Source organism: Maniola jurtina, chromosome 25, assembly GCF_905333055.1.
Source record: "Maniola jurtina chromosome 25, ilManJurt1.1, whole genome shotgun sequence".
Classification (NCBI taxonomy): Eukaryota; Metazoa; Arthropoda; class Insecta; order Lepidoptera; family Nymphalidae; genus Maniola; species Maniola jurtina.
In genome coordinates, this window is record NC_060053.1 from 566,897 (window position 1) to 589,463 (window position 22,567).

The 22,567-nt window shown below is 34.3% G+C and overlaps 4 protein-coding genes across 21 annotated transcripts in view; 2 read left to right on the plus strand and 2 right to left on the minus strand.

Moving 5' to 3' along the window:
- Nucleotides 1-444: 444 nt before the first annotated feature.
- LOC123877953 (zinc finger protein 26-like) lies at nucleotides 445-6,177 on the minus strand. The gene is made up of 3 exons (XM_045924901.1): nucleotides 5,965-6,177; nucleotides 4,107-4,475; nucleotides 445-2,575 (listed from the first exon to the last, which is right to left on the minus strand). The coding sequence occupies exons 2-3, from the start codon at nucleotides 4,410-4,412 to the stop codon at nucleotides 524-526; spliced, it is 2,358 nt and encodes a 785-aa protein (XP_045780857.1). The 5' UTR covers nucleotides 4,413-4,475; nucleotides 5,965-6,177; the 3' UTR covers nucleotides 445-523.
- Nucleotides 6,178-7,398: 1,221 nt separating this feature from the next.
- Nucleotides 7,399-10,291, plus strand: LOC123878081 (adrenodoxin-like protein 1, mitochondrial). The gene is made up of 5 exons (XM_045925146.1): nucleotides 7,399-7,599; nucleotides 7,668-7,719; nucleotides 8,482-8,588; nucleotides 9,103-9,243; nucleotides 9,859-10,291. The coding sequence occupies exons 1-5, from the start codon at nucleotides 7,503-7,505 to the stop codon at nucleotides 9,960-9,962; spliced, it is 501 nt and encodes a 166-aa protein (XP_045781102.1). The 5' UTR covers nucleotides 7,399-7,502; the 3' UTR covers nucleotides 9,963-10,291.
- On the minus strand, nucleotides 10,048-12,540 carry LOC123878073 (transcriptional repressor CTCFL-like). Its single transcript, XM_045925133.1, has 3 exons — nucleotides 12,348-12,540; nucleotides 11,661-11,762; nucleotides 10,048-11,016 (listed from the first exon to the last, which is right to left on the minus strand). The coding sequence occupies exons 1-3, from the start codon at nucleotides 12,441-12,443 to the stop codon at nucleotides 10,294-10,296; spliced, it is 921 nt and encodes a 306-aa protein (XP_045781089.1). The 5' UTR covers nucleotides 12,444-12,540; the 3' UTR covers nucleotides 10,048-10,293.
- A 171-nt stretch (nucleotides 12,541-12,711) lies between these two features.
- The window catches only part of LOC123878072 (heterogeneous nuclear ribonucleoprotein L), a 366,077-nt gene continuing 356,221 nt past the window's right edge, over nucleotides 12,712-22,567 (plus strand). For all 18 annotated transcript variants that reach the window (XM_045925113.1, XM_045925116.1, XM_045925118.1 and 15 more), the window contains exon 1: nucleotides 12,712-12,959. In XM_045925113.1, coding sequence (XP_045781069.1) covers nucleotides 12,897-12,959 — 63 coding nt within the window. In that variant the 5' untranslated portion in view covers nucleotides 12,712-12,896. The remainder of the gene's footprint in view (nucleotides 12,960-22,567) is intronic.

Consider the following 22,567-nt stretch of genomic DNA (forward strand, 5'->3'; position numbering starts at 1 on the left):
AGAACCTCCTTTATTTGAAGTCGGTTAAAAATGAAATAGTGTGACTACAACTGACAACAGGTAGGTAGTTAGACCTTATGTAAGAACTCGACATCGAATTTTGTTTTCGAAACTATAAAATCTCGTACTAGGCTAGAGGTATGCTGATACTGCAGCCTTAGTACGAGTTTGCACTTCTCGACAACGTTAATAGATTTCGAATGTTGAAAAAACATTCAGAATTTTCTCGTTTTAAGTTCAAGTTCGTTCATTGGTTTACAACTAGCGCCCCTTAGCGAAAACTGAAAAAAATCAGTAGTAGGTACTGTTAGTATAATTTTATAAGACCCTAAAACTGTTCATTGCATCCATTTTACTATGTTATATTATTTAGTATTTCGTTATTGGAAATCTATCAACGTTGTCTAGGGGTAGAGTAAACAATTATTTCAAATAAAATATTACATTAAATATTCCATTGTTTTTAATAAATCAAAATAAAGACATAACACCAAGAACTTATATGTTAACAATAACAATAAAATTATTTAGATATTAATTTGAATGTGGGGAGATCACAATGTTTCTTCTTAACGTGAAAACGTAATGATGTGTTGTACTTCGTAGCGAATGGACAGACTTCACATTTAAACCTCTTTTCTGTAGAATGCTTGTATTTATGCTGGACTAAATTGGCTGGTAGAATCGTGGCGTAGTCACATTGATCGCACATGTATCTCTTTTTGCCAGTCACATGGGCTTCTTCGTGATATCTTAGAATATATTTATTCATACTCTGGAATGGGCATTGTGAACATTGCAGCTTGACCCCTATGTCTGCATGTTTTCTCTTGTGCTTCTCCATGGCACGTTCGTAATAAGTTTTATATCTACAACCAGCAAAGTCACAGTGTAAAGTGGTTGCATTTTTATGTCTTAGCATATGTTGGGTCATACTTGTACGATTTGACGTTTCGAATTCACAAAATCTACACTGTATTGTTGTATCTGTGTGCTTTAATTTTATATGTTTCTGGATGTCTTGTTCTGGTACCATTTCTCCACATACTTGACACTGTGTGTCGGATTTCTTTCGATGGTTTTGCTCATAATGCAGCTTTAGTTGTTCCCAATTGTCATAATTGTCTGGACATTTATTGCATTGGAAGGTAGCTGGTATATCCATTTCTTCCTTTTTAACTTCTATTAAAGTCATAGCACCTATCTTATCGTTAGGTACTTTGTGCGCTACGTTGATATGTTTACACAATTCGAATTCGTCTGTGAACGTTTCCGTACACTGATCACATTTCTGTTTGCTCTGACCTTCATTGTAATTTGGATGTTTTAACAAAACATGGCGTCTATAACTCTCCTTCGCCCTAAATATTTTTTTACAAAATCGACAGGTGTACGACACTTTTAAATGGACTTTCATGTAGTGAGGTTTCAACTGACGTTTGTCGTGAAAACTTTCAGGACACATATCACAAAAAACAGTTTTCGGTGCATCAATTTTGTGGGTACACCGCAAGTGTTTACACAATCCCCCTCGGGATGCGAAAACTAAACCACAAACATGACATTCTTGAATCATTTTCTTATGAGTATGCCCAAGATACATCTCTCTAGTTTCGAAATGCTTTTCGCAAATGTCACAATATGTTTCTTTATCATGTTTCCGTCTAACGTGTCGTTTCAAACTCTCGACTTTATCATACGAGAGGTTACATATCACACATTTCAATCTAAAATCATCTTTTAACGCATTATGTTTCCTTCTCATGTGTAGTTTTAAGAAGTTTATTGACGAAAAAACAAGAGGACATTCTTTGCACATAACTTCTCCAGTTTCCTCGTTCTTACATTCCAATAAATCCTTCATTTCAGCTGTTTCACTGTTTTGTTTATCATTTTCTTCATCGCTTATCCGATGCTTTCTTTGCACATGCCTCGCGTAAGTTTCTCTTTTAGTAAATACTTTGGGGCAGAATGGACAGTTGTACCAAGTATCTAAAACCGGTTTGGGTACGTTTGAATGTTTTCTCTGCATATGGACTATTAAACTCCTGTGTTTATCGTACGTTAGTCCACATTCCTCGCAAACATGTTTGAAGGATTCTTCAAAGGACCCGTGTTTCCGCCTCATGTGCATACGCAATCTTGCAAATCCTTTGAAGACTAGAGCACATACATCGCAAGTTCTTTCCTCAGCATCGTCAGGTACTGCATTAGGTCCATGTTTTCTCTTTATATGAGCAACTAAACTGTTTTTCTGTTCATATGCCATACCACAATAATCACACATATGTTTAAAAGACTTTCTGTACACTTTATGCTTTCTTTTTTGATGCATTCTCAAAGTTTTCGGGCTTTGAAAGACTAGATGGCAGACTTTGCACACAAAGTTTGGTGCAGGTGCTGTATATCCTAAGACATTTTCGTCCGGGTTGTAACCTAGGAGGGTTTTCTCTTTAAGTATACTTTCGAAAGTTAAAAGAACTGCTTCATGGTTTTGGTCTTCGATTTTCACAGCCGGTTCTTGACTCTCCTCACTTTGAGGACCTTCTACCATTAAGCCATTGTGATTTGCGAACTGTAACAAAAAATAAACATTCTTATGCTAAAAACGATTGCAATATTATTCACCAAAAAGCTTATTTTGCAACTTTTGTTTCATTTAGAATATTGAATTTTTAATGGATCTTGTTTTCAAAGTTATGCAATGCTTTTTATTTCAATTGTTAGGGGGGTGCTGGCTGTTAATATATATGGACAAATTCAACATCGAATTTCGTTTTCGAAAACTTGTACTAAGGATACTTGCGATTTCATTCGAATTTTTGATAAACTTACATTTATTGTGTGACCAGCTTAATTTTAGTGCGAAATGTATGCAGATAAGGGTGGATTTATACTTATAACATGTAAATCAGTTTGATGCTGTACCATGCATACAAAATACTATAATTTTGATTTATGAGATATGACCATAATCATGATTTTGCACGCTACAAGTGTAAATTAAAAATTTATAACACCCCCGACAAGTGAAGGTTACAGTAACTAGAAAAGCGCTGATAACTTTCAAACGGATGAACCGATTTTATTGGATTATAGCTAAGAACACTCTCGATGAAGCCACCTTTCAAACAACAAAAAAACTAAATTAAAATTGGTTTATAGTTTAGGAGCTACGATGCCACAGACAGATACACAGATACACACGTCAAACTTATAACAACCCTCTTTTTGGGTGGGTTTTTTGGGTAAACGGATGGACCGTAAAAGCTAGCAGATAGATACTAGTAGACACACTTTCGCATTTATAATATTTATATGGAAGTATGGATTGTAACCTGTAGGTATAACAGGTAATGTGTGGCTTTCAAGAAATAAACGTTATTTCTTTGATTGTATGTATGGATGGAGATAGATTATACCCTGGATTAACAATTAGGCTACTTTTTATTCCAGGAAATCAATGAGTTCCGACGGGATTTTAAAAACCTATATCCAAGGGAACAACGTCACGGGCATCAGCTAGTATTAAATAAATAAAAATATTTTTTATTCAATAAGACTTTTACAAGTACTTTTGAATTGTCAAATGCATCTACCAGTGCACTGGTTCGGAATGCCTTTCCTACCGAGAAAAACCAGCAAGAAACTCGGCGGTTGCTCTTTCCAAAGATTTGATATACAATATTATACCATGTCTAAAAGTAATTGAAGTCCCGCGCATTGTTGGAAGGAGCTATTAAGTGTGCAATTTGTATCATTGGAACTGGTCACATGTTATAATATTATACTAGCCGATGCCCGCGACTTCGCCCGCGTGGATGTAGGTTTTTCGAAATCCTGTGGGAACTCTTTGATTTTCCGGGATAAAAAGTAGCCTATGTGCTAATCCAGTATATTATCTATCTCCATTCCACAGCCAAATCTGTCCGGTAGTTTTTGCGTGGAGGAGTAACAAACATACACACATACACACAAACTTTCGCCTTTATAATATTAGTGTTAAGTATGTCATTTCAAATACTCATCATCATGATCAACCCATCGCCGGCTCACTACTGAACACAGGTCTCTTAGAAAGAGAAGATTTCAGTTCAAATACTCACATCATTGAAATCCAATTCAACCTCAATATTCTCAACCTTGATATTAACTTCAGCTGGATCCAGAACTGATGGTTCATCCATATCCATCGCTGGATCGTAGACCGTCGTAGTTGGTAAGGAAACTTTTTGCTCAATGTCTTTGAACGGGTCCTCCATCATATCTTTCTTTTTCTTTTTCTTCTTCTTTTTCTTTACTTTGATTTCGTATGACATCGGTTCATCTGGTAGGAACGATGTCGGATCTTTTCTCCCGTCATCGTCTACTTTTTCTTTTTTTATATCGGGTTTCTCTTCTTTAACTTCCATCTTTGTTTTAATATTTAAGTCATATATTCAAAATTTATACATACACATTATATCTACACTAACCTGAAAAAAAAATTATTGTACTTAGTCAATGATATAATATATGAGTAGGTATATTTAAAAAATGGGCCAAGTGTGAGTTGGACTCTCACATGATGGGTTCCATACGTCACAATATGAAACACCATGTGCATAATTTTTTTGTATTTGCATGACAGCAATTTTTTTTATTACTTGTTAAGTTGCAGTGTGTATTTCTATTTCCCATAGGAAATAGGAATCAAAAACCATAATTCCCATCCCATTCCCATAGGAAATAGGAATCAAAAACCATAATTCCCATCCCATTCCCATAGGAAATAGGAATCAAAAACCATAATTCCCATCCCATTCCCATAGGAAATAGGAATGAAAAATCATAATAGGTAGAGACTAGAGAGTTGCAGTGTAACTCTCTAGTCTCTACCTATTGTAGGTTACACACATACTTATTTAAAAATAAATGTTTGAAAAAAGAAAAAAAAACCTTCACATCAAGACTGAATTGTGAATGTTGTTTATCTTATGTTGTGAGAAAAATAAAAACTAATTTTTACGAAGGAACTCCTGCCGTTTAATTATTTCATCATCAACGCACTGAGGATTCCTTTACCTATTATGGTTTTTGAGATATATGGTACAGCCTGCTGAGGGATAGACAGTGGAGGCTTAGTTAAGGTAATTCTGTTGGAACCTTTGGATATGAAATCCTGTACAGAAGTAGATATGTTACATAAATATCTAAAGTGAAGACTTAAAATAGGACACTTTATTCACATTAATAAATTGTATAGCTCTACCTCTTCTACTCTCATGCATTTTGTATTTTCTATCTTACTCATCACTGAGAATGGATTTTAAACACCCTGTAATTTGCAATAACTTATCTAGTGTATTAATATCAATGGATAATACAGAATACAGTATCTAGAACAAAGCACAAACTTTTAACTGTATTAAAAAGAGCAAGAATCCAGAGCTGAAAATCAAAATATTGTAAAAAACCAAGTATTTGTATTATTTTTAGCTTTTACTAGGCCTACATTCTCTACTTTTTAGTATTTTAGTATGAGCACTTTTATAAAATAAGTAAATATTCATATTAGGTACATCATAAAACTACTTTCCTATCTCAATAAAGTAATTAAAATTTAGTGCTTCAAGAACCCTATGTTATAATAAATATTCTTAGGATATCTTATAAGATACATCACTGTAAATACTTAGATAGGTCAGAGATAGATATTAAAGATACAAGAAAAGGGGCAATGCAACAGGATAAGATTATAAAAAATAACGCTATAAATAGTATGTATTTATACACATGGGCTTACTATGGTTATAAAATATACTACTTCATATAAAATGATGAAGGTTAAACAGCTACAAGCTGATAGTAATTAACATAATATTATATTATGTTCCACGGAATCATATAAGATGGCTTAAGATTCGAAGGTTCTTTATTATAGCGATATTGAAAATATACACGTCATTTGATCGTAAAACTCACCTTATTCTTTAATAAAAATTCTATCACCAAATTCACAACATAAGATACTATGGCCGTTTATTTATAACAATTAAAACCTATTGCACATTCAATTAAATATTAATCTATTCGTCCTCAACGCCTTTGTGGCGAAAATCAATAATTATATTTAAAAAAAATCATAATGAAAAATGAGCAATATGGATGTTGTTGACGTTTTTCAAGAGAATGTGAATTAGGGATTGCGCGATATATATCGATATGGTGAAACATCGATAATGACAAGTTTGAATTAATATCGATATTTTTAACAATATATCGTAATATCATTATAGGATAGAAGCACGTTCTTGGTTGCAATTAGGATATGGATAAGGATGGGGCCTTAAAAAATTGCCAATAAGAATCTTTGCGCAGCAACTTCAACATCGTCGGAGAGGCTTTTCTGAAGGACTGTCAAATATCAAATATTATACCAGAAATGAAACAGGATCATGAAAGAACTTGCTTATCTTATGGAAAACTACGAGACTTTTAGCCAAGTTATAGTCAAAATAATTATAGCTCAAGTGTTGGCAAGAGAAGTCCGAATCGTTATCTGTCAATACTTCCGAGTTCTAACGTTTAAATATTTTTCTTAGTTTATTTTTTTGTACTTTTTCATATACCTAATTATCACGAAAAATATAAATCTCTATTATTGTTTAAGAGTTCCATGCCTCAAAAAGAAAAAAGGGGTCCTTATAGGATCCCTCTTAACATATAGGTAGGGTACTTACCGTTGACCTAGAATCATGTTTGGCAGCTAGATAGGTCTTATAGCATACATAATACATATGGGGAAAAATCCTAAAACCGTGAATGTGTGTAAAAAAAATGTGTTTCAATTTTCAAAGTAAGATCCAAGATACCAACTGTGATATTATACGAAAGGGCTTTACCTGTACATTCTAAAACTGATTTTTATTTATTTTTATGCATCACAGTTTTTGATTAATCGTGCAAAATGTCGAAAAAACATGATTCTAGTAACGAATCCTCGGTGCGCGAGTCTGGCTCGCACTTGGCTGGTTTTTTAGAGTTATAAGTAACTGTCACACAAAACAGTTGATCATGATATTGAGCTATAAGTATTAATTATGAATTAAAATTAAAATGTTAAAAACCATTTAGATTTTGTGATCGCTAATATTGGAAAATCGATATCAGCTATCGATATCAATATCGATATTTTAACAATATCGTATCCCTAACGTGAAATGACGTTTATCGGCAAGTGTTGCTTTTTATTTTTTATTATAATTAATAATTATAAAAATATTCATGCCTTAATTTTTTATTTATTAAGAATAATACATGAATAATATTTTATGATTTATTTTATTTGTTCGCATTTTCAAAAAAATATTAGTTCAATAAAACTTATTTGACATGATCCGTCTATAAATGATTCCAAGTTGTCAAAACAAAATCTTTTCAAGTTTCCTTCAAATTCCTAACCTCAAAATAAATGTTTTATTTACATTTTAAAATGTGTTGAGTACAATTTAATAGTCAAAATGTTTAGAACTTTAAAATTCCTCCACGCGAGCCGTAATTTAAAGTTAATACAAACACATTTTCCCGTTCAAAAAAGACTGTTTCGTGCAACCACAGGTTCAGTATATTTTAACTCCTAAGTTAGGGCAATTACTATGTAAATACAACGTATTGTTGCTTTTCAGCCTTGAAACATGGTGAATACGAATGGCAGGACCCAAAATCGGAAGACGAAGTGTAAGTTACAAGCTTTTCAAATGATTTAAGTCAATGATTAGAATGATAAAAGTTTGATATGGATAAAGTTGGGTTCAATTATTAAAACATCGATGTAAATGAAATTATACTGAAGAGTTAATGGGGAATTTGCTAGCTTGCTCCATCCTAGGCCGCATCATTACTTATCGTTAGCTGAGATTATAGCCAATCGCTTGCAATACATTTCGTCATCATCACTCAAATCATTGCTGGGCCAGTACTGAGCACAGTATCCTCTCAGAGTGAGAAGAGTTTAGAGTCTAGACCATAGATCTGTGCTGATTAACAGACTTAACATCTTTGAGCACATAATGAAAAACTCTCAGACATGGAGTTTTCAGATTTCATTCAGGTCATATGAAGTCACTGTTTGTCTACTGTACTGTATGTTTGTCAGTACCTATTATTTAAATCTTGGGTCCATCAGCTAAATAGTGATTGTATACGCCTGCTAGTGTAGATAAAGCTAAGCTAAAATTTTTGTCCTAAGCTTAGTCAGTTAGTTAGTTAAGTTTTTAGGGCAGAGTGTACAAAATATTATAAATATTATAAAGGGATATCGTCAAAATTTTGAGATAGGATATGTTACCAGTTCAGGCACTAGTATTTCATGCATTGTTAGATTGAGTTGAAACTAAGTTGTTGACATTAGAACCATTAACATACAATTAAATATGTGTAACTCCTGCACATAAGGCATAAGATAGTAAAGCTAATAAAAATAAAATGTTATCTTTTCAGAGTAAACATAGTGTATATTGACAAAGATGGCAAGAAGACTAAAGTGAGAGGCAAAGTTGGTGATAATGTATTATATTTGGCGCATAGATATGGAATTGAGATGGAGGGTTAGTAATTAATACAAATTTTTCTCATTACTAGTGCTAAAAGACATTGCTTGCCTTTCATTATTCTAGGTCAACAGTAAAGTACCCTAATAGGTTTAGATTCTCTTGACGAGTTTTGATTCTTGACAGACAGACAGACAGACAGCAGAGTGGCATTAATAGAGCTCCATTTTACCCTTTCCTATAGCGCTAGTGCAATAAGGACACAAGAACAAAGTGTCTTCTAATAGAAACTCTTAACCATAAACTAAGTCAATGGACCAATTCTTAGGCATAAGTATGCTTATAAGTTTAGGTTAATATAATATTACTTATTAGCTTCGCTCCTAGGCCAGGTTGTATGTAATTTTAGTAGAATACTGCTAGAAATTTCAGCCAAATCCATCCAGTAGTTTTTGCGTGAAGGAGTAACACACACACACACGCACACACACACATACACACACACACACATACACACACACACACACACACACAAACTTTCGCCTTTATAATATTAGTGTGATGTTCACAGGTGCATGCGAAGCATCTCTAGCGTGTACAACGTGTCATGTGTATGTGCACGAGGCTTATGTGGACAAGTTGCAAGATCCAGAGGAGAAGGAAGATGATCTCTTGGACATGGCCCCGTTTTTGAAAGAAAACTCTAGATTAGGTTGGTAATCAAACTTGTCATGAAATTACTGACATTGCTAAACAAATTTATTATTAGACATGCTTGTGCCCACACTTTCGTCTGCTTGACTACACAAATTTCAACCCCTTACTCTTTACTTTTAAAGGCGAAAGTTTGTGTGTATGTGTGTGTGTATGTTTGTTGCAAAAACTACTGGACGGATTGGGCTGAAATTTGAAATGGAGACAGATTATACCCTGGATTAGCACATAGGCTACTTTTTATCCCAGAAATCCAAGAATTCCCACGAATGAAGTCGCAGGCATCAGCTAGTTCAATATAAATCAGTATTCAGTAAATAGAATCACAGAACAAATACTATGCTTGGCCGATAGAATAGAATTTATTTTATTTGCATAATGTGTGTATAAAAGATGATGATATGATTCTTTATTCCATGAATAGAATAGTTGTTTTTTCTTCAAATTAACTTTCTTTTGAATCTTAAAGTGAATCTACATAGAATATATGGATATAAATGGATTAACTACTTCTACTACTGAACTACTACTGAACTTACTACTTACTACTACTACTACTTACTACTACTGAAATTACTACTGAATCTTAATTTAGTTTATTTTTGTTTTCCAGGCTGTCAAATCACGTTAACAAAAGACTTGGAAGGAATGGAGCTGACATTACCAAAGGCAACAAGAAATTTCTACGTTGATGGACACAAACCAGCACCACATTGATTTGTAGTTACCATAGACCTAGTAGTTTGAGCCGAACATTGATATGACTTCATGTCAGTCAGTCAGTTTCTCTTTTTATATTTACACATAAGTTAGTGTTTTCGCACAGATTCAGTGAAGTTAAACAATATGTTCTGCTTTTATGGCACCCCATCTTAAGTGTTAAATTGTTTTATTGTAATTAAGTGCAATATGGTTACTATCTCGAAATATTGTATATAGTTACTTAATTATACTTGTAGTATAGTAATTATAATCAAAATTGTATTACTAATATTAGCTTAAAACTATGTATTAAAGTGTAAATAAAAAAAAGCTTTTATTTTTTCCATTATCTTTTTATTCTTACAAAATTTCTTAAATGACTGTCTAAATGTTTTTGTAATGATTGTTTATATACAGTACTATAGCTACATTTGTCACAAAAAAGCATATTTTCTTTTGGATAGTGTTTTAACTGATGACTTCTTAACGCTGACTTTGCAGCACTCCGATAGTCACAATTCTTAAAGTTGCATAAATACGGTTTATCGTTCGTGTGAATACGTTCATGTATTCTTAAATTCGGTGAATAATTAGTCTTGTAATCACAGAATTTACAAATTAATGCTTTATTTTCGTTATGAGTGTTGCTATGCTGTTGGTAATGTGATTTTTTTAATGTACGGTATCCACATATTTTACAAGCGTATGTTGTTTTATTTCCTTTTTGGTGCTTCATATAAATATGTTCTAGTAAATCTTCAGAGGTATTAAACGTAGCATTACAATGCATACAAGATGTCTCTACTGAATTCATAGAATGGTTGTTTATGTGCAATTTTAGATCGGCTAAGTCTTTGAATTGTTTTTTACAAATATGACAAACATGCTTACAATTTCTCTTATTATTTAGTATTGTTTTAGATAATGTTTTAGCTTCCTCTGGGTGTTTTTTCTTAACATGATGTCGTAAAGTCTGAATTGTTGAATATCTTAGTTCACAGTATTTACATAAAAGTTTTCCATTATCATCCTTTGATTGGAACCATGTTCTAGGATTTTCTTGGGTTTTCTGAAAGTATCAAAAATAATAATATGATATTTTATTATTTAAAAGGTACAAAAATCACTTTACATAATTATTAAAGCCAGCCTGCAACAGATTTTATTGAAATTTTTAACTTACAGGTAAAAAGTAATTTTTTTTCTTGAAGATTGTTTCTGCAATTATTATTAAACAATTATTAATGCTTGAATCTACTCTTTTAAACCCATCTGAGTTACTAGCTAATACCCTAATGCATAGATTCAGTTTTTTTTAATTCCACTGGCTTGGTTTAATTTATAGGGACCAAAAGTAGCCTATAATCACCTTTAGATCTTTGACTATAATCATGCAACATTCATGTTGATCCCTTGCAACATGGTTGAAGGACCAACCAACAAATACTTTTGTATTTCTAATATTATATGGGAAGTGATTTGATTTTCATCTTAGATACATTATATAGAGGAAAGATTTGTTATTTTATATGAAAGTAACATGTTCATTAAACTGTGAACCTACTGAACCAATTTCAAGATAATTTTTTCACCATTAGAAAGCTCCACTACCCAGAAATAGCTATATGTTACATAATTATTATAGGTCATAATAAATTTCACCCAAGCAAAGCCAGGTGGATCAGTTAGTAGTAAATAAAGAGAAAAAGTTACCAGATCAGTTTGATTTTCTAGCTTGGAAGAATTATGCACATTTGGCTGTAAGATTCTTTTTTCATCATCAGAGACTGTAGATTCCTCACATTGGTCTTCAGTCTGAAACCAAATTTCAATAATAAGTGGTGAAAATAGACCAAGTTGTGGGTACAAAGGTCCTGAGTCCATGAATCTACTGAGGATGGTCACAGAGGAAGTTTTCACACTAGTATTATAAAGGCGAAAGTTTGTATGTGTGTGTGTGTATGTTTGTTACTCCTTCACGCAAAAACCACTGGACGGATTTGGCTGAAATTCGGAATGGAGATAAATAATATCCTGGATTAGCACATAGGCTACTTTTTATCCCGGAAAACCAAAGAGTTCCCACGGGATTTCGAAAACCCTAAATCCACGCGGGTGTCAGCTAGTAGTGAATAAAAATCTCGTTTATCCCGATTCATTCCCCTAGTAAGTAAATGGGGTATCTCTTGAAGATTTTCTCCTCATTAGAGAAAGGTCCAGTTTACCTCATGAATACCTTCACTCACTCCATCTTTAAAAGATTTGGAATATATTAATTCCACGCGATAGAACTTATGGACTGCTATGCCTGGTATTTTCAGTTACAAAACTGTTATTAAGAAAAAGAAACGAAAATATAGGAGTATTCACATCACAGTACATCCATGAAATATACCATACCGTAAGGCTCTGACAACTTCGATTATCTTCGCGTAAAGGATCACTTTCAAAACTTTCGTTATATTCTATTTTGATTTCTAGCTCTTCGATATCCATTATAGAGTCAATTACAGCATAATTTATGCAAAATTGTAATTTGAAAAGTTGGTAAACAAAACATTTTTATTTTGACGTTTTTGCGCGTTTGATATGGCGTTTGACTTTGACATAACAAGTCCATGAGCTTTTTTTTAAGCGTTCAGCTTTGCAATTGATTACTTTGTATTAAAATGAGGCAGCACCCTAGCATTATTGTAATAAAATGTTTAATTCAGTGTCACCAATTTAATTCTTATTTATTAATTGAGTTTAAATAGCAATGCTTTATAATCTGTCACATATACTGACATAATTCTATGGTAGCGTTCCTTTGTTTGCCATTCGTTCGTCTCTTGCTACAATACATTCGTTCTTTCAGTCTGCTCTCAACCTCTGAAGGAGGTGGTTTACTCGTTTTTGGCAATAGCTTATCGCGTTACGGTGTGATTTGTGTTTGTATTGTGGTGTACAATGGCTTACAACGGTGGTGGTGGCAAGAGACTGTGCAGCGGGACTGATTTGGACGTGGAAAGGGTAATTTTTTTAATCTTTAACTTCCAACGTACACATAAACGAAAATGGCCGTGTTTTGTCTTGGATCCTTCCGTCATGTTTTACCGATACACGTAACGATTACCTATCACAGTCTGCTATGCATTGTGACGAATTTACGCCTGTTTCGTGATTATTGAAAAGATTTCCAATTCGTCTTAATACACGCTACGTTGTTGATTTCGGAAAATTTTAGGTTACAATATTGACAGGTGACAAACTTACAAAGGTATTTTATTATGACGCTTCGGTTTGTGTTTTGGTTGCAGAAAAAAAAAGCTTCTTTTTAATGTCGGGATCGCTGGGCTGAACGAAAATAGTCCGGTTTCAGGCTGTCAATTATTGTGATTGACATGTTTCGGTCGTTAGGCGCGGCGTGCCGGCGGGAAAATTCTTTACTTTCGAATTAAATTCGGTAACAATGCCTTTATAAAGGCTTGGGTAATGAATATTGTGCTCCTGTTATTATCTCTATATACTTTTATATATGTAGCCATTGTTAAATTTAATTAAAAAATAAATTGATCCTATGTTGCTTGTTTCAATTTCCTTGCCTTGTCTAATTTATGCGTTTATGTATTCATCAGTATAACTGTCCATTTGTCTACTTTACATCTTTAACTGTCCATAAATGTCTATTCTGAGTTATTCACCCAGTTGGGTTAATATAATAACTCACCCATAGAATATAAAAATGAACATGTTACATTGTAATACATAGCAATCAAGAACCCTTGTGAAATGCCTTCTAAATGGTATTGAATTACATTATGTTAGACACCAATTTGTTTGCCATAATAAAACCTGTTAATACTTAATAGGCAATGATTGATAAAATATTAATTAAGTCAACTGTTTAAGTACAAATCTATTGGACTGATTGCCAATGATTTGCTGTCATACATTGAGGGGTTTCATGCTCGAGCTCTGAAACTATTCATCATATCTTCACTAAATTTTCATGAGACCTATTAAACGAGACAACTTTTGTAGAGAAAAAAGAATTATCAAAATAGCTTGAGATTTGATCGAGTTATGGAGTAACATCAAGAAAAATCATCATTGCTTGCCTTGAACAATCCTTACTGATGTTCGGGATTAAAACTATCCCGTATAATGACCTAGAGTATTCCCCTATTTAGGTACAGCAAGTTGTTTTAAAATCAGTTCAGTAACTTCATCTTGAAGCGTGTACAGAACAGACATAAATTAAAAAAAAACTGTTTTGGGCTCTATATTACAAGCAAATATAACAAAACTCTATATAACAAAGTCACCTCAATCAAAATTTTCAAAATATATTTCATATGATCAAGCCATTTCTGGCCCACTACTGAGAACTGCCACGCTGGCCCAGTGTAACAAAATGCAGGATATTTCTTAATATCTAGTCCTAACCATCTAGTAATAACCAAAGTGTTAAAATAAACACAAATACTGTGGCTAATTCTGATGTACACAAACTCTAGACTAAATTGACAGGTTTAAATCTAATGCTATCCCTTTCTGCAAGCAGCATCAAGAAAGGGATAGCAACAAATTTAGACCTGTCGATATCAATGGAAGAGTGCTTTTAAAACATATTTACTTATGGATGTAGGATAGTTAAGTAGCCCTTTACTTTTTAGGGTTCTATCCTCAAAAGGAAAAACGGAACCCTTATAGGATCACTTTGTTGTCTGTCCGTCTGTCTGTAGTGTCTGTTAAGAAAACTTATAGGGTACTTCCCGTTCACCTAGAATCTTGAAAAGCAGGTAGGAAGGTTTTATAGCACAAGTAAAGGAAAAAATCTGAAAACCGTGAATTTGTGGTTACATCACAAAAAAATTAAAATGTGTTCATCAACAAATAAATTAGTATTTTCAATTTTCAAAGTAAATAACTATATCATATGAAAGGGCCTTACCTGTATTCTAAAACAGATTTCTATTTATTTTTATGCATAATAGTTTTTGATTTATCATGAAAAATGTTGGAAAAAATACCCTAGTATGGAACCCTCACTGCGCGAGTCTGACTCGCACTTGGCCGGTTTTTTTAAAAAATTCAATTTCAATTTGTACTAATAACTACTTATATTATGAAGTAAAAACTTATTTCCATGCTTCTTTGTTAAAGTAGCGCTGCCCGGCACCTCGCGGATATGAAAGCCGAACTGAACAAGGTGTACAGACTGTAGTTCAGTTCAGTTGAATGGAATGAGTGTTGGAGTTCGCGATATGTAATAATACGTAGTACGTAGGATCACTGATTGCCGGGACATCGAGGAATTGCGGGACATTCAATTTTGAACCTTAAACACAGGTGATTTCACAACAAAAGGGCTAACGATGCATTACACCCGATCGGGAAGGTTCCTGAAACATAATAGAAGCTATTTAGACGGTCGTATATCAATGTTTAACCTAGAGAAAGATCTAAAAATCACTTGTGTGCTCTTGCCTTAATGTCGGATAATTTAGTAATAAGACGTTTCCGCTATTCGACACTAGGATCTCCACTTAGACAATAGAAGAGGAAGAAAGATGAACTCTTAACGTTAGAGCAAGACAACACGTCTGTCAGAAAGATCTTGAACACAGACAAATAACTCCGAAGGATATTCGAAATTGGAACGGAGTATTTCAAATCTAAATTCGTAGCAGAGGGTATAAAAGAGGAGGATCACAGCACCAGTCAGTTGAGTTGAGAGGACTCAAGCGAAACACGAAGCAAGAAGAGTCATTTGAGTAGACTTAGTAAACTAAGCAGGAAGAAATGAAGAACGGAGTTCTAGTAGTCCTAGTGCGCGTGTTGAAGTGAGCGTGGCACGTGAACCCCGAATCTTGTAACCGTAGCTGACGTCATTAAATAAAGGCACTAACTTTACCAGCGTGTGTTATTTCCAACCTCGACCCCCAAGTTGTTATTTTACATTACAGTCCAGTCCAGGCCTGGAATAAAGCGATTACTGACCGGGTTATATTCCAATATTCCATTACAGTCCTCTTGGAACCGGGACAGCAGTGTGAAACTGTCCGGCAATTTCCATTACAGTCCTCTTGGAAATTGCTGGCGATAAATGCGAAAGTGTGTCTGTCTGTCTGTCTGCTACGTTTTCACGGCCCAACCGCTGAACCGATTTTAATGTTTGGTACAGACTTGGGATACATCCCGGGGAAGGACATAGGCTACCTAGTAGAGATTGCTCTATAAGGCCACCTTTGCACACAATTGTTTTTTTTCTGTTTTCTTCCTTTTGTGTTGTGTTCCTTTACATGTTATGGTGTGCAATAAAGATTTCATCTATCTATCTATAGGCTACTTTTTATCCCGGAAAATCAAAGAGTTCCTATGGGGTTTTAAAAAACCGAAATTGCCGCGGGAATCCTCTAGTATTAAGTACTCGAGGATGCCGGCGACTTCTTCCGCGTGGATTTAGGTTTTTAAAGATCCCGTGGGGACTGTTTAATTTTTCGGGATAAAAAGTTGCTAAGTATGTCAATTACAGGGACGCTACCTCGGTACCTTGCATACAAATCGGTTACACGGGTGGGCCTTTAAGAATCCCCCGTGTACTCTTTGACTTTCCCGGATAAAAGGTAGCCTATGTCCTTCCCCGGGATGTAAGCTAACTCTGTACCAAATTTTCGCCATTTATTGGCCTTCGCCATGAAAAGGTAGCAGACAGACAGACAGACTTTCGCATTTATAATATTAGTAAGTATGGAAGTATGGACTGTACCGCATGTCCATTGTCACTTGGCCACATGTCACAGTGAATCAGCCAATGGGCTCGGAGTGGAGTTGGCGCGCGGCTAGCCACGCCCCCCCGCGTGCGCGTGAGTCATGCATACCGGCATACGTTGTCACATGTCATGTGGAACGGAAAGTACCTGTGTCTGTGACAAATAACACTCGACCAACGTTCTAACTCACTATCCATACTTACGATCTAAATATATTTATAATAATCGGTCTAATAAGAAAACTAGAAAAGAGCCGATAACTTTCAAACGGCTGAACCGATTTTCTTGGATTATAGCTAAGAACACTCTCGATCAAGCCACTTTACAAACAAAAACAAACTAAATTAAAATTGGTTCATTCGTTTAGGAGCTTCGATGCCACAGCCAGATACACAGATACACACGTCAAACTTATAACACCTCTCTATTTGGGTCGAGGGTTAAAAAGAAAAAACTGACTGACTGCTATCAACGCACAGCTCAAACTACTGGACGGATCGGGCTGAAATTCGGCACGCAGATGGTGTAGACATCCGCTAAGAAAGAATTTTTGAAAATTCAAGCCCTAAAATAGGGGTGTATTTGTGTACTCGGGAGAAGTCGTGGCAATAAGCTAGTAATATTATAAATGCGAAAGTGTGTTTGTCTGTCTATCTACTAGCTTTTTACAACCCAACAGTTTAACCGATTTTGATAAAATTTGCTTGCATCTTTGTTGGTTTAGGTGTTTTAAATACCGTGATAAAAAGTTGCCTAAGTCAATTTCCGAGACCCAAGCTACCTATGTTTATATCGGTCGTCGGTCGGTACCGTTGCTCCGTCGCGACGTGATTGGAGAACAAACCAAGCAAGAAACATTTTCGCATTTATAATACGGCCGTATCTCTTTCGTTCAATTTAGTTTACATTAAACTGTCAAGACCTTGCTTTTGTTTATTTATCGTAATTCGTAATGTCGTAATAATTCATAGACATGTCTAAATACTATCTTACACAAATTGGTAGAAAATAGCGCTTAGGAATACCAATAACTGTGTTATAATAATAACTCGTAAATATATAATTACGAAGGACGGAGTTCCTGTTATAGAATAAGCTACGTGGGTAGGAGATTCTTGTTAAATGAATGATCAAAGATTAATTTTATACCTATACGCGCTTGTATGAGTAGTTAGGTACTTACTTATTAATTTCTGTTTCATTTCAAGATTCATATTGATAAACGCTTTGTATTTGAATTTCCGTGCAAGTATTTTTATACACATGTGGGTAGAAATAAATAAAATAAATAAAGTTTATTAAATTATAACACATTTTAATTTTCATTGCGGCCATTTCGAAATTTTCATTATTTTCATGGCGGCCATTTCGAAATTTTCATACTTCGTTGACATAGCGGCAATAGAAATACTCATTCTGTGAAAATTTCAACTCTTTATCTTTTACGGTTCACGAGATACAGCCCGCTGACAGACAGACAGACAGACAGACAGACGGACGGATGTACTGACGGCGGCGGCGAAGGCTTGGTAATGGGTTCCCGTTGGCACCTTTCGAGTACGGAACTCTAAAAAAGCAGAAATCGTCCAATCAAATAACGCCAATAAATCTGTGAACTGTTGCGTGATATTCGAGTACTGACCTATTTCTGATATTAGAGGTAGCGAATAGACGGATAGACAAATACCTATAAATTGTATACATGTATAACGTACACGTTTCCATTATGTCCCGCGGATGGAATTTCTGAAAATAATTTGTTAGTGTTATGTGTTATCTACGTTATAAATTACCTATAAAAATAGCGGTTGGGGTCCCAAAGTGCATGTGCAGCGTTATGTAATCCTACATTTGACGCTAGGTAAATAAATAAATATATTTTTTATTACATTCCACTTTTACTGAGCTATGAAAGACTATACCTTTGATTTCACATCACCCCTTGCCTAATATTGGACAGATGTCGATTCAGGATCAAAACCGACCTTCAGGCTCAAAATGTTGAATCCCAAAAGTAAGCTTTTAACAGAAAAAACGCCCAACTGCGAGTGGGACTCACGCACCGAGGGTTCCGTACAAAGTTGTAGGTATGTAAATAGTTCTCTAACGAAAAGAAAAATATAATTCAACACTTTAGGACTCAACATTTTGCAAATTCAACATTAAAAGAATTCATCATTTTGGACCTTAAGGAAAACCGAAAGGTTTCTCACTGTCCACTTTGACGAAACGACAAAATAACCGTCCCGTCTAACCATGTGAAGTGGGAACTGAGGTATGATGTCTTATTTTAGCTTCGCATTTGCTTCCATTTGTCTTATTAATGGCACACGCTTGATGCCTGTCCGTCTCACAACGTGGGTATACGCTTTCACTGTATATAATCTATGTACGAGTATAATATATTACTAGCTTTGCCTGTGACTTCGTCCGCGCACCATAGGGACGGTGCCTACTAGTCAAATCAGCAACTTTTTATCAAACGTCAAAACGCTCGCTTAGTCAGGGAGCTTGTATACAAGTGCAAATTAAAAATTTATAACACCCCCGACAAGCGAAGGTTACAGTAACTAGAAAAGAGCTGATAACTTTCAAACGGCTGAACCGATTTTCTTGGATTATAGCTAAGAACACTCGATCAAGCCACCTTTCAAACAAAAAAAAAAACTAAATTAAAATCGGTTCATTCGTTTAGGAGCTACGATGCCACAGACAGATACCCAGATACACACGTCAAACTTTTAACACCCCTGTTTTGAGTCGGGGGTTAAAAATACATAGACGTGAATTCCGTTTTTTATAGGTACAAATATAGATACCTATATGGACCTATAAGCTATGGGTCATTGAGTACATATGTAGGTATAGAGCGAGTATATCGCTCACGCGCCTTTATGCCAAGTGTAAGTAGTTGTTCTATACATATTAACTTATAGATATCGCGGCAGAGTCCGTTGGATAGTGATGCGCCATGATTTTAACGTGAAGTTTTACCAATGAAGTTATCGTACCTACATTAGTAATTCCTATCTTAAGATATAAACTAAATATTTTTTTGTAAACTTACTTGTGAAAATAAAACCAAATACTTATTATATTTATTTTGCGTCCGTCGATAAATAAAATAAACGTTCTTGTTTCGGAAACTGGCATTTTTATTCGAACCCCATAAAAGTAACAAAGGGTTAATTCGAAATGCTGGCTGAGGTCTTGTTATTTTTACTTGTTAATATTATGGTAATAATTTTCTTATCATCTTATCATTAGTGATATCGTGGAAACACGTCATACCTACATATTACGCAGTGTCTACTCATAAGTGCCTAACTTTCATCTTTCATAGTGCCCTATAACTCTGCTCGTCAAGTCGGCACTGTGGACCGATATTTTCAAAATCGAAATCTGGGAAAAAGTGGCCACCATTTTGATTTTCCTCTATTTTTAGGCCGCAAAATCGATATCTGAGGCGTCCTGTGATCATAAGAGAGGAAACTGTTTTTAAAATTAGAAAAAATAGCCACCATTCAAAATGCGTATAAACTTCACTTCTGACGGGCGTCCCCAAACACCTGAATTTTTAATTAGGAGATTTATAAAACAGGAGTATGCACAGTTAGAATATAAAATAATTTTTATTAATCTTTTTTATAGCAGAATAAAACAGGGATATACTTAATATTATAATAATATACACTCATATTTATTAATCTTTTTTGTAGCAGAATAAAACACAAGGACATACTTAACTATAATACACAATAATATTTAAAAATCAAACGCAAATAAAAACTAAATCACAGTTTTACGTTCTATTGTATCCTCGCAAATTATCCTCTATTTAAATAAAATTACGAAATTTGGAAAATGAGTTGTCCAAAAATGGTTAAAAAAAATTAATAATGGTTAAAAATTATTATTATTATTATTAATATTATAAATGCGAAAGTTTGTGAGGATGGATGTATGGATGGATGGATGGATGGATGGATGGATGTTTGTTACTCTTTAACGCAACAACGCATGAACCGTTTTGGCTGAAATTTGGCACAGAGATAGATTATAGTCTGGAATAACACATAGGCTACTTTTTATCCCGGAAAATTACAGAGTTCCCACGGGAATTTAAAAAACCTTAGTCCACGCGTACGAAGTCGCGGGCATCCTCTAGTATAATATAATGCAGTTCATTCCTAATAAACTATTGACCCTTGAAATGTGTTAATTTATTGTACATTTGCCTTTTAGTTTGTTTAATTGCAGTTTTACGTACTAGATATTTTATCCTTATATCTATATATTTTTCAATCACTGCTCGCAACAAATGAATTAAGTGATTACTGCAAGGCGATTGATAAAATATGTGTTCACGAAGAGAATTAAAAATATTTTTTCCTATAAACAGTTTTAAGGTCTCAGTGACTAAACCAAGGGTCTTGAAATTACCTGTCTTTTTGAGTGATATGGTTTTCCTAATCGTCATTTCCGCTTGTATACAAATGTTTATTACATCATTTGATGGATAATGAAGTCCACCTCTGTCTTTCAATATAATAAATTTATGATAATGGCCTTTTTCGTTCGATACAAGTGCATTTCGACATTCCTTACAATTAATTTTATTTAGCAAAAATCTGACTACATAGCCAACTATGTAAGAAATTACTTGCTTGGATGGCTCAGATAACATACTCTCAGGTAATCCAAAATCTTCTTCACAATCAGTCATAAATTGCGAGTCTGTCATATCTCTAACAATTTCATCTTCTTGAGATCTATTTCCTCTGGTTGTTAAATTTATATGGTCAACAGATGAAGAACAATGTAATAACATTATGTTTTCTAAAGGGAAGCAGTTCCCTTTAGATGTTTTTCTTAACTCCATATGAGTTAAGAGTTTTTTATAAATTGCTTTAAATTGTAGAGCAGACGGGTTGTTGTTAAATCCTCCATGTGATCGGATTGCTGAAAACAGCAATTCTATGTGATCCTGGCTTATCTTATACATGGGAATGAATTTTAAGCTTTTTTCTTCGTCGACCAGTCTCAAATATAATTGTTTCATACTAGCGATGCAAATGCAAAATCCTAAGAAACCTACTTTGTTTTTACTGTATATGAGTTTTTTATCATCAACTGTAACCAAATTTTGTAAATATTCAAATGTAGAATCTAAAAAAGCAAAGTATTTATGTCTGTTTTTTTCATTTATTGGCATTTTGTAATCTATATCAGGGAATTTGTGAGAATTAAAAATGTCAAATAAATTATTTATTATTTGTGTAAATTGAACAGTAGCCTCAGAATTTTCAAAGTTATGGAGACGTAGTTCTTTGTCGCAAAATTCCAAAGCCTTGGAAACTCTGTTGCTAAAAAGCTGAACAGCCAGTTTTACTTTCATTTTTTGAGTTTCAAATGATATGTGGCGAGACGTTAATTTATTTGAAAAATTGAACGCTTCTTGCTCCTGAAACGCATTCAAATCTAAATAATATTGCCATTTTATTTGTCCACCGTCAGCATTTTTAAAAACTTTTTTACTTTGTAAAGTGTTTCTTATTAGTTTTACCATGTGACATGGATCTAAAAATATTACCACTTTTTGGCCTGTAACAGGATGTGGAAACGACGTTACAAAATTTTCATGTTGGTCAAAGCGACATCCAAGCAGCTTTGACATGGCAATGTTGGATGGGCAACCATCAAATGTTACTGAAGCAACTTCAATGCCGGCTTCTTGACAGTTTGCTAAGCACATTTTTACTAAATTTGCTTTTTGTTCGGCTGTTACTCCGTTGACAAAAAAATAGGCTACCGGTAATTTCCAACTATCATTTATAGCCACCAATAAAAAAACTAAAGCCT

What these genes read in the sequence shown, in the direction of transcription:
- LOC123877953 (XM_045924901.1), bottom strand. Translation starts at nt 4,412, where the DNA reads ATGGAAGTTAAAGAAGAGAAACCCGATATAAAAAAAGAAAAAGTAGAC. An exon ending in TTGAATTGGATTTCAATGAT is followed by an intron (nt 2,576 to 4,106) that starts GTGAGTATTTGA and finishes TTTTTGTTACAG; the next exon opens with TTCGCAAATCACAATGGCTT.
- LOC123878081 (XM_045925146.1), top strand. Translation starts at nt 7,503, where the DNA reads ATGTTTAGAACTTTAAAATTCCTCCACGCGAGCCGTAATTTAAAGTTA. An exon ending in ACTGTTTCGTGCAACCACAG is followed by an intron (nt 7,600 to 7,667) that starts GTTCAGTATATT and finishes GTTGCTTTTCAG; the next exon opens with CCTTGAAACATGGTGAATAC. An exon ending in ATATGGAATTGAGATGGAGG is followed by an intron (nt 8,589 to 9,102) that starts GTTAGTAATTAA and finishes TGATGTTCACAG; the next exon opens with GTGCATGCGAAGCATCTCTA.
- LOC123878073 (XM_045925133.1), bottom strand. Translation starts at nt 12,443, where the DNA reads ATGGATATCGAAGAGCTAGAAATCAAAATAGAATATAACGAAAGTTTT. An exon ending in GAAGTTGTCAGAGCCTTACG is followed by an intron (nt 11,763 to 12,347) that starts GTATGGTATATT and finishes ATTTGGTTTCAG; the next exon opens with ACTGAAGACCAATGTGAGGA. An exon ending in TAGAAAATCAAACTGATCTG is followed by an intron (nt 11,017 to 11,660) that starts GTAACTTTTTCT and finishes TGATACTTTCAG; the next exon opens with AAAACCCAAGAAAATCCTAG.